This window comes from Ctenocephalides felis, unplaced genomic scaffold (assembly GCF_003426905.1).
Source record: "Ctenocephalides felis isolate EL2017-DRISC unplaced genomic scaffold, ASM342690v1 CF-g0.4_SCAFFOLD_01886, whole genome shotgun sequence".
NCBI classification, from domain to species: Eukaryota; Metazoa; Arthropoda; class Insecta; order Siphonaptera; family Pulicidae; genus Ctenocephalides; species Ctenocephalides felis.
Window position 1 is genome coordinate 20387752 of NW_020538040.1, and position 12205 is coordinate 20399956.

General features: G+C 27.0%; 2 protein-coding genes across 2 annotated transcripts in view; one reads left to right on the forward strand and one right to left on the reverse strand.

Annotated features, from left to right (window-relative positions):
- LOC113374747 (echinoderm microtubule-associated protein-like CG42247) overlaps window positions 1-715 on the forward strand; it is a 37634-nt gene extending 36919 nt beyond the window's left edge. Inside the window, exons 5-6 of the mRNA XM_026614718.1 lie at window positions 164-266; window positions 710-715. Coding sequence (XP_026470503.1) covers window positions 164-266; window positions 710-715 — 109 coding nt within the window. The remainder of the gene's footprint in view (window positions 1-163; window positions 267-709) is intronic.
- An 8110-nt stretch (window positions 716-8825) lies between these two features.
- LOC113374748 (snurportin-1-like) lies at window positions 8826-9821 on the reverse strand. Its single transcript, XM_026614719.1, has one exon. The coding sequence runs from the start codon at window positions 9819-9821 to the stop codon at window positions 8826-8828; it is 996 nt and encodes a 331-aa protein (XP_026470504.1).
- Window positions 9822-12205: the final 2384 nt, after the last annotated feature.

The following is a 12205-nucleotide window of genomic DNA, read 5'->3' on the forward strand; positions in this document are numbered from 1 at the left end:
ATTTTCGTAATGTAAGAAAAGTGGTGATGGTTAATCCACAATGGATCAAAAATAATTCTTATTAGGAAAACAGTACTAATAGTGAAGTTTTTATAGATTTATAGATATGATATATTCTATAGAACCTAGATTATTAATGTTTTGAATTCTTTATATTTTTCAGGGGCGCCCGATATGTTTTTTCAATGGACGGAGACAGAAAGTACAGCTTGGACGAGTTGGAAGACGGCGCTTCTTATGTTTGTTCTTCATACAAAACTTTTAAGGTAAGACAATTTAAATTAACTAATGCATATATTTTATTTTGTTAAAATAAATATTAATGTTTTTTTAAATATTTCCTTACACCGTAAAATGTTTTATTGAATTAGAAATACATTGGCGTTCAGTGAAATATTTCTGTGTAAATTTAGAGGCATCAAAACAATGATTTTGTAGCGTATTTCTATGAACCACATTATTTTTTATTTAATTCACATTATAATTATGTACTTATGTATATATATTGATATGCGGTAAAAAACAGTCAATACCCCAAAATATATAGAAATATTTATTTAGGTTCAGACGTTTCGAGACCAGATTTGTCTCAACATTCAGCTAAAAAAATTACAATATTTAATACAAAAAATACAGATTTATAAGTAAACAAAGTCGAACAAAAAACCTCAATATAGATATATTTTTTAAAATCATATTTTTTTTTAAGAATTAATATTTTTGTTGCATAACAAACCTCTCGTCTGTATAAATACAGAATGCTAAATGTATGTATTTTAGGTAAATTTGCCTAAAATCTTTCTATTTTAATCGTGTAAAAAATTGTGCAGAAAATTTTGAACAAATATTTTTTATATAAACTCACTATTTGCTCGTAGAGGTTGAGATGGATGCTTTTATTATAAAGTTATTATTTTTATATTTATTTATATTTCATTTAAATCATCTTGTATTCAAAAAAATCTTTACAAATCGATACCTTTACTTAACAAATTTTTATATAAAATGAATACCTAATATTAGAAAATATTTAATTTGAATAAATCTGCTATCGTAAAATATCAAAATCTAGAGTTTTTTGTACAGCACATAGATATTATTATCATTTGACAATAATGTTATCCAGCGCTTATGCCACAATCCTTATTTTGAACTATTAAGAAAGACTCTGTAGTGTAAGAAGGTATAAGCAATCGATAATTTTAAAGCCCAACATTTCGTTTAAAATTTTATATATTTTCTATAAAGCTGCACAATTTGCGGAAACAAATTGTATTAATTGTGAGACTATTTATTTTTTATTTTACCATATAATTTACAAATGTCTTTAGTCGACATTTAGTAAATTAAATATAGTTAAATCACATATGACAAATAAATGAAAAATAGTAGAAGTAGCCAGTGTTACTTCTTCAAATATAAGACTGAATATATTCAAATATAAGAAGGTTTGTGTATTTTGTTATAGGACATAAGTTAATTAAAAATATTTTTTAATTATGATTTTTGTGGTTTGTACAGAATTCTCGCATATGACCAATGTGAACTCGTATTTTCCCAAATCTTTAGTATTTTTCTTGTGATTTTGCATCTCACGATTTTGAATCGAGCTAAACGAGGTTAGATTTGCATAAAAACAATTGTGCTATATATCTGACTTCTTGCCCCAGAACGCGTGTCTATAGATTCCTAGAACTAGATTTCAAATCGCAATGCGCTGATGTGATAGCCCTCTTCAGAGCAAATGGAAAATTCCGGAAAATAATAAAAAACAGTTTTACTCTCTACTAATTATTTTAAATTTTCTTTTAAATTGCATTATATGATTAAAAAATGAGTTTATTACGAAGGTATTATACCGTAACAATGTTTATGAATATTATTATACATTTCATATTAATTAAACAAAGAAATGTTTTTGTTGTTTTTTTACACTCGCAAGACATTGTTCCAAAATAACAATTTTTCTAAAGACTCGAGTTGTACTATAATAATCGATAACTATAAATTAACTTATAATTTTACTTTTACTTTTACTTATAAATTTGTTAAAAATATGGTTGCACATATGGTGGTAATTCTCAAATTTATAAAATTGTTTTACATACGTAAAAATTTATACAAGACATTGTGATAATTGGTACAAAGACTTTGCACAAAAAGCAGTCATAATTTCATTAGCAAATTTAAATATTCTAATTTTATATCTATTTGTAGTTGAGTAAAAAAATATTTACTTGTACTTTATGGATTCAAAATATAATTCTATAACATATAAATAAAATACTGATTGTGAGTTTATCTAAAATATTGTTCTGAACGATGAAATCTACTATAAATATTTTAAGCATTAGATAGCTAAAAGTTCCGATAAAAATAAATCAGAATTAAAAAATCATAAACTGATCTAAAACAGAGAATAAAAAAATAATTGTTAATTAACCAATAATTTGATTTTCAAGAATATTATGTTATAAATATCAGAATTTTATAAATAAGTAAATATTTTTAATATAAAAAAATTTAAAACAATGTTTCTAAATTTTATTATTTTATGCTAGAGTTAATTCATTTCCAAAATTTTAAGTACCTACATATTCATATCTTTTGTTTCTTGTTTTGTTCAATCACAAATGCAAATATATTTATTACTTGATTAATTTATTTCCAATAAACTAAAATGTCTATAAAAGATTTAAATGGTTTTCTATGTGCTAAACCAACATAAGTTCTTACTATATTAAAAATCTAGTGGTGCATGGTATCGTGTCTTAAGGGAAAAAAATATTTGAGAAATTTTTAATTTTCAGACTGAATTAAAACTGAAATCCGAATTTCAGTCCCAGTCTTTAGAATTTCCAAATCTAAATTTTGAAATAAAAAAAATTTATTCATCCCCAAAAACTAATCATTTCTTCACACTAATTTGAAAAATTCTAATCAAATGATCAGTTCTTTCAGTAACTCTTATTTTTTGCATTTCTTGCTTTGTATCTCTAAATTGGCTGGTTCTACCTTCACAAAAAAAATCAGCACGTCACCTCGTCAGTACACAAACTAGATATTTTTTGAATCATTCTAATCGGATGCCTTGTTCTCTCAGAAACTAAATTTCCATTTTTTGCACTTTTTTTGCTCCATATCCCCGAAAGGCCTGTCTTTGCCAAAAACTAATCAGCACATAGTTACCCTATCAATAAGAATCGGATGTTTTTTGCATCATTCAAATCTTGGAAGAAAAATTTTATCTATACATAACCCACACATACACATCAATTTTTTTTAAGCGTTGCCGAAATGTTTAGAAACCTCTGAAACGTAAAGATATGCAAAAAACTTCATTTTTGAATTTTGGACTATAACATATTTCTTTATAGTTATAATTATTTTTAAGTAATGCAAAAGCATTGATGGTTCTACAGATGAACACAGACTCGACTAAAAAAACTATTATTTTTCAACTGTAGTTGTGCAAGATTTTCATAAATTTTTCCTGACATTATGTAAAGCTGTAATAACATTATGCGAATATAATCCTGACGGGTTTCGTTCTAGTTTTACCGCCATTAAAATGTTATTCGTGTAAGTACATAATGCAATATTTTATAAAAGAAAATCCTAATTTCTTTCGTCCATTTAGGGCAGCCATAATTTGATCGGATGTCGAACATTATATTACATCACGGGGCGCTCCCTGCGGTCTGCCCTCCTTATTCCTCGAATATTTAATGATGATTTTAATCTATTTTGTGCATCAGAACATATAATGCAAATTCTGCAATACACGGAATAACATATGGTTTTATTTACACACGTGGATGGAGTCGTAAAAAATAATACGATAATAATATGATTATTTTATTAGTTCGGTTAATACTCTAATATACCAAAATATTCGATATGTCTAACATGTAGATGTACAGATAATATTTAAATTTCTTTAACGTCCCGTATACCTAGTAATTGAAAAAAAATCGAAAATGAAATTTTTTGTATATTTTTACGTTTCAAAGGTTTCTGAACATTTTGGCATGATTTAGAAAGAATGAATGTATATATGTGTGTGTGTGTTCGGATAAAATTTTCGACGACGATTTCGGGAACACGGTTAAACCGATGTGAATGATTTAAAAAACATTTATCTCCCATTGATAAGGAGACGTGCTGATTAGTTTTTAGACAAGGCAGGTCCACTCGTTTAGAAGATACGGGACAAAAAGTTCCTAAAATGGTAATTTATTTTTTATGAGAATGGAGTATCCAAATTCAAAGATTCAATAAATATTTTTCTTGTATTGTCACAATGAAGAACTGATTAAATTTTTGGGAAGGCAGGTCTAGCGGTTTCGGAGATCGAGTACAAAAATGCCATTTGGAGGTCAAAAATGATCATTAGACATATGCACATCAAATTATCAAATATTTTATAGAGATTTTAATAATAAGTATAAATTCTGTTTACATTTCTATGGGTTCCGTAACATTGTTCATCTGTTAGACAGCGACGCGGCGCTTACGCGCTTTGATATTTCGTCTTTACGTAGCGCAGCGCGATTGCTTTGAAAAAAAAGTTCGAAGTTTTCAGCATATTTTAAAGTGTTGATCATAACCGTCATAAAAAAATTTGAAAAATAATCTCACGTACTATGAAAATTATGAGCTTTTAAGGTTTTTATTGTTTTATTCGAATTTTTGTAGTATGATACTGCTAAGTATTTGACCATTTTACAATACTGATTAAATTCGGCAACTTTTGATAAAACTTGCCAACACTCTTTAGTGCATTTTTTTTAAAGGAGGACCTCTCCATCGACCAATTCTGAAAATTTTAAATTCATACAGAAAGTCTATATATAGCCGGATATCCGAGCACTCAACGTCAAACCGAAACGGGATGATCGATTAATCTTAACTGTGATGAAAAAAATTAGAAAAAAATATATCTCACGTTGTTTGGAAATTATGAGCTTTTAAGTGCAACCTAGAGCTTTGGTGAAATTATGACTATTTTTCGGTTATTGCGTTTAAATTTCAATAATTTTGTTCATTTAAACTGAAAAACCGTAACCGTGAATACATTTCCAGAACCACAGTCAAAAAAATAACACCGCAGTTGATCCAAGTTTTCAAGATTTAAAACTTTTTGTTAAAATACATTTTTTTTCAAATTGGTCGACTTTGAGAAGCCCTTCTTTAAAAAAATGTACTAAAGCGTGTTGGCAAGTTTCATCAAAAGTTAGCGCTTTTAATCAGGATTGTAAAATAGTAAAATACTTCATAATTTCATCATTGAAAAATTCAAAGTAAAAAATAGAAACTTGACGGTCTACCTACCATGTGACTCATGCTATAATAAAAAAAAATTAGATCTGCCGGTGTTTTTGCAGCAAAGTGTTACAGAATATTTTGCATTATAATAAGCGTTTATTGCATTACATACGAAATATAGCTCAGGTCACGATTTGAATATATTACTCCAAGAAATCTTATCAAAACAAAACATGTCAGTACGAATATTTCCATTTGCATTAGTTTCTACATTGTAAGTTTCAAGATGAAAGATTTGGTTTAAAATAAAACAAAACTTGGATCTGAGTCATAGGATAAATTTCTGGAACTCACCGCTTTGTAGTAAAATTGTATTTTTTTTATTATAATTCTAAATTAATTTGTTTTTGTGAAAAGTACGTTAATATATTTTGAATCTTTGAAGTGTATTTTGTAACAAAATAGATCAAAATATTTTGAAAATTCAGATTTTTTTAAAATTATTTATTTCATTTTCAAAATTGGTTCAGGACAAAAGTTTTTTCATTTTTCTCCTAATTCTAAATAAATAGTTATCCAGAATCTACCCAACACAAGTCCATATCGAGTTTCATCGAATGGTTTTCAAATTCATTTGAAAATCGGTTCAGATGTTTTTGAGAAAATTGCGACGTAAGAGATTGTCCATTAATCACGTGATTGATTTCTTAAGGATTTTTGGACCCCCCTCTCCTTTGGTGATTCGTGGTGATATTAAAAATTACTCCCCTTCCCCCTCTAAACATCACGTGTATTTTTATTTACAAGAAAAAATGATAAAAGTTTTGATTTTTTTTTTTTGAAAATGTTTGAATTTTTTGAAAAAAACTCAGGTAAAAAATAAATACACGTGATATCTTACTATACCCCTTTCTCTCCCACGTGTATTTTGTATTTTTTGTCAAACACCCCCTAAAAACCTACATACGCTACATGGACGCCTCTAAGGTCGCCTCTAAGGTCAAAAATGTGCTCACATATAAACTTACAATTTTTCCCAATTTTGGTCTCAAACGATTGACAATAACTTAGAACGTCGAGAAAACAAAATTAGCACGTCGGATTTTCTGGAAAAAATTTCTCCTGAAGCTCAATAACTTTTAAAATCGTTTTTTCACCAATTAAAAAAATCTATCCACTGTTAAATTTATCTTGATAGTTCCCTCTTATCAAAGCCAAGTCATTACCTATACTCGTACTTATAGTTACATAGTAATTATTTCGTAGTAATTTCAAGATAACAGCAATTATCCGTTGAATAAATTTCATAATAGATTAAACTTACACAATTTCCACAACGCATATATTTTTTTCACAAACTGGTTGTTTCATAAATTCAAATGAAATTAATCGTAAGTGATTCAGTCAATTTATCACTTCCTTATCGTAAGTTGAGCTTTTTAAACTGTTCTAATATGCAAATGCTGTTGCACGAGATTAGAATTCCATACAATAATTATTTCAATGCTGACAGGTTTATATTTATATTATTCAAAAATATTAAATAAAATGACTTGCAGGGAATATAGTAAATGGATTTCATGCATCCATTGTAAACTGATGTCAGCCTTTCCATGTAAAAATATTTCCTAACTAGTGGTGTATGGCATCGTGTCTTAAGACAAATTAATGGAACTTCCCGTACCATGATTTTAAATTTTTAAAAGCTTTATAATTTTCTTAAGATCTTTGAAAAAAGTTTACCAGTTGTTAATTTCGTCAATATTAGTAAAATGTTCCTTGAATGATTCAAATTCGACGTTCCGTTCTCTCAACAAAAATTTATCATTTTTGGCACGTATCTTCAAACCGGCTAGTCCTGCCTTTGGCAACAACTAATCAATACGTCTTTTGGTCAATAGGAGTCGAATACTTTTTGAATCATTCAAATCGGTTGATTTGTGTTCTAGAAATCGTCGATGAAAAATTGTATCCGCACACTCATACACACACATCCTTTTTTTGTAATATATGCGAAAAAGTTCAATAAACCTTATTTTCGATTTTTTACGATTACAGTAACTGGTGCATGGCATCGTGCCTTAAGGCAAATTGCTGAAACTTCTCGTACCGAAAACTAATTTTTTTAAAAAAGCTCAAATTTTCTGAAAACTTAAAAAAATAGATTTTCGAGAGTTTAAAATGTTGAAGAAAATATGACTTTTTGAAAAATTTGTATTCGTATTCTAAAAATCGTCTTTGAAAATTTATATCCGCACACATACATTCCTTTTTTTAAGTTATGCAAAAATGTTCAGAAGTTGTTAAAACGTAAATATAAACAAAAATTTTCATTTTCGATTTTTTTTGCAATTTCTTTAACTTATCCTACAGAAAGTTAAAAATTAAAATGTTTGTATATTTAAAAATATCTTGCATATATTTCATAAATAGTTTGTGATTTATAAGTTGTTCAAAATCATGACTTAATAATGACCAAAAAAATACAGCAAAAATTTTATATTCATTTTATTAAATTCATTTTTTTAACAATCATTTTACATACTATTTAAATTTAAATTTACAATACTGTTTAAGTAACAAAATATTTCAAAATCAAATGAGCATGTTTATTTTGATAGTATACCAAATAAAATACTTTAGCACTATAAAAATATGTTATTTGATATACTATAAAATTGGATACTTCCATACATTTTCATCAATAATTATTTTGATTTTAAACCATAAGTTGTCCACCTGGCCAATTACAACTAGCAAAACTCAATATGTGCTTTGGTTTTAGCTGATTCATCTCTCGTTTTTTTAGTATGTGTTAATTTCTTCAATCGCCAAAATTTTAGCATCTGGGACTGCAATTTAAGATATATCTCTAATCCAATATAATATAGCACTTGGGATACATTGTCAATTCTTGGATCTGGAATCCGCAACCAATATCCATTTGGCTTTTGAGAGGTTTTTCAGGATCATTTTTGATATGTTATCTATGTTTGAATTGATCATCAGAAAGATCAACAGTCTTCAATCAACTTAAGAATTTCCCTCAAAACATCAATAATGTATATTTCATAGAAAGCAGAATTATCCTTCGTTTCTCTATGCATGGTTAATTAATAACTAGCAAGGAAAATTAAATATTTTTATAGGTTATATTGTTAAATATGAAATAAATCATTACATTTCATTATTTTAAAAGTAGGACCTAGTACGATACTAAAATTCAGTTTCTCAACAATAAATTTTAAATAAAATATGCTCTTGTAGATTCATATATCAATTGACGCCACGATGTCACTCCATTTTTCAGTGCTTGAAATGCCAAAAATGCCCTCAGTTATAATAAGAAAAATTCATGGAAAAATATGATTTTGCTCAATATGGAACATGATTGATTAGCTACGGTCGCTTTAACCTAGGGATTTTCAATAAAAATATGAATTGAACTAAACTCAAAATCAATTCAATTATATTTCACAATTAGGTTAATTATATGCAACAAAGTGTTATTTTGCTTTTATAAAAATCTAGCTTTGAAAATATTTCCAATGAAATTTTCAAATACTAATTAGTTTCATCTCTTGGTCTAGATCTGATATTGCTGAGCTATCAACTGTATCCTCTGTTCTTATAACCATTGATTTTAGACAAGATTTTCGTTCCTGATTGAACTTTTCGATAAACAATCTTTGGTTTTTATAGTCAACTGGTTTTTCCCGCATATAATTATCATTCACCATGACACCTCTGCTAATGATTTCCGGGACCATAAAAGGATACAGCCACAAAACTGTTGGAGTGAATCCAGCTGTATACAAAGCATTTTTGTGGTAAAAAAGTAACCCATCAACCTTTGGAGAATTATTGCCAAATAATGGCCAATTATTTAATACGTAGGAAATTTTTTCAACACTACACTCATAGTGAGATAAAGGCAAAATTGGGAACATATTCAAGTGTGAATTTTTTTCCAATAACTTTGCTCCTTCCGACAGCTTTCCTTGCAGCCAAAAATACCTGAATCCTCTATCGCAATTTGTAAGGGATTGGTTTCCCCAAGCAATTAAATCTAATATATAGAAACTTTCTGTTGGTTTATGGTAAATGCAATCTAAAATTGTATTTTTTGCTGTTTTGTAGAACTGCTTGAATCTTCCACCAGGTAAAGCAGACTGGAACTCAAATATGTATCTACCATGTTTTGTATATGCCTTAGTTCTGCCCCTGCCAGCAACTAAGAGCACTCTCATACCCACAGGGCAAGGTACCATGAGCCAATCATCTTCAAAATTTGCAGGTATTTCTTCCATCCATTCAGAAAGCATCAACTGCTTCGAAAAAGCATTTTGATTCTTTGGTTTGGATTCGGTTTTGTCCTCTTCTTCAAATTGTGTCAATAATGGTCTTGAAGTATCATGAGCAGTTCTCCGATTTCTTTTTTGATGCTCTAACAGCTTTCGGCGGCGATTTGCTTGTGATTCATCTATACTAGCTCTCTTTTTATATAGATCATTTAAATTAAAACGTCTATTGCTATTAGAAGGTCCTTCCATTGTTAATTCAGAACGATTTCAACACAAAAAACTGATAATTTTAAGTACTCAATCACTTCACTTCAAAACGTCAGAATCATGAACATAACCTCAAAAATATTAAAAGAATTCGTTTATGTCGGTGTCATATTGGTTATGATGATGTAAGATTGGTGCATGATATTTCGTGTGGAAAGTTTAATATTAGTAATGCAAATTGAGATTCTCAAAACTATATTATAAAATTTTTAAAGACAGTATTTTATTTTTGTCTTGAACCTCTATCTACAATATATAGCTTTGTACATAATAAATCAATTATAATCAACAATTATTTAGTATAAAAAAGAAAATTATTAAAGTGATTATTCTAATTAAGTAATTAACAACCATTAATCATTGTTTATTCTTTTTTTTTATAAATTTTCCTTTAAAAACTTCTGCTATATATATATATATATATATATATATATATATATATATTACTTATAATATTTGTTTATAATAAGTTTGAATATAACGGTCATTAGTGTAAATAAATTAAACAGATGGCTCGCTGATGAATGTATTAACTATTAAGTATGAAGTTAGACGATATAGGGTTTTTATTTAAATCGTGATATATAATCGGTATAAAATTAATAAAAGTTGTTGATATATATATTTATGTATATTTTTTAGTAGAGCTTTTTTATTTAAACTACCAATATTTATCGTTCAATTATGATTACCAAAATCTCATGTTGAAGCTCCTATTGCAGGATCAATAATCTTAGCAGGAGTTTTATTAAAATTAGGGGGTTATTGTTTATTACGTATTTATTTATTATTAATTAATTTTATAAAGAGTAATACAATTATAATAAAAGTTTCAATTTATGGAGGAATAATTGTATCTTTTATTTGTATTATACAAAGAGATATAAAAATTCTAATTGCTTTTCTTCAGTTGTTCATATAAGAATAGTATTAGGTGGAATTTTTACTATAAATATATTAGGGATTGTAGGTAGATTTATTTTAATAATTTCTCATGGTTTATGTTCTTCTGGAATATTTTGTCTTTCTAATATTATTTATGAACGATCAGGAAGACGAAGAATTTTAATTAACAAGGGTTAATAAGATTTATATCTTCAATAACATTATTTTGATTTTTATTATGTAATTTTATTTGTAAAATGATAAATTAGCAAAACGTTACATCTGATAAAATAAAGGATTGATTTTTGCTATTGTTTTTATTATAAAAAATTTATAAACAAGTTTAATAAGTTTATAAAAAATTATAAACATTTTCTTTAAATTAGAAATTTCACAATAATAAATTTGAAAATATTGATGACTTCGATATTTCGCGATTTTTTTACATCGTTTTTATTATAAAAAATTTATAAACAAGTTTAATAAGTTTATAAAAAATTTATAAATATTTTCTATAAATTAGAAATTCCACAATAATAAATTTGAAAATATTGATGACTTCTATATTTTGCGATTTTTTCTGCATCTCGATCATTAAAATGTTCCATCTTTCATCGACGATTATAATTTTTGTTCGACTAGTCAAAGGCATAATTGAGTCGTTAACAATTGAAATACCTCACACAAATCCTTCATATAATGTCAACATTGGCTAGACATTTGAATATATATATTTTTTACACCAATCAATCTCAGAATGAATGAATATTTAATTTTCTCGAGTTGGACGAAGAACATTTCTAAATAAAAATAATGTATTATTACACGATTCAACATGGATTTGCTCTTAGAATCGATCCTCTTTGAAATGATGTGTCGATGAACTTGGATAATCGATTTATTAATATTACAAAATAATAAACATTTTTACTCTAGACTTCTTTATTTGATAAAGAAACAATTATTGTTTCTGGAAAATATATATTTTTTTAATTTGAATATTGAAATATAAATATTATAAATATAATATTGAAATATTGTATTGAAAAGCGCTAAGAGAATAATACATTTTGTACTAGTGTTTAATATAGACCATTCTTTTATTTGTATCATAATTTATACTTGAAAAAATTTAGAAATATTATTTTATATATTTTTTTTTTAAGTTTGAGCTTTAAAACTTATTCAAAACCATAATTGTCAATTATTTTTGATAGAATAAGAGTGTTCACAACCTACACTCAAAGTTAAAACATTTTTTTATAATATTTAAGTCCATATTAATAATATTTTAGGATTTGGGGAATAATTTTAATATTTTTAACTTCCCGTAGGGTAAGTTATAATAATCGCCAAAAAATCAAAAATGAATATTTTTGCAGATCTTTACGTTTCAGAGATTTCTAAACATTTTGACATACCTTAGAAAAAACGGATATGTGTATATGTATGTGTATGTGTGTGTATGTAGTATGTATGTG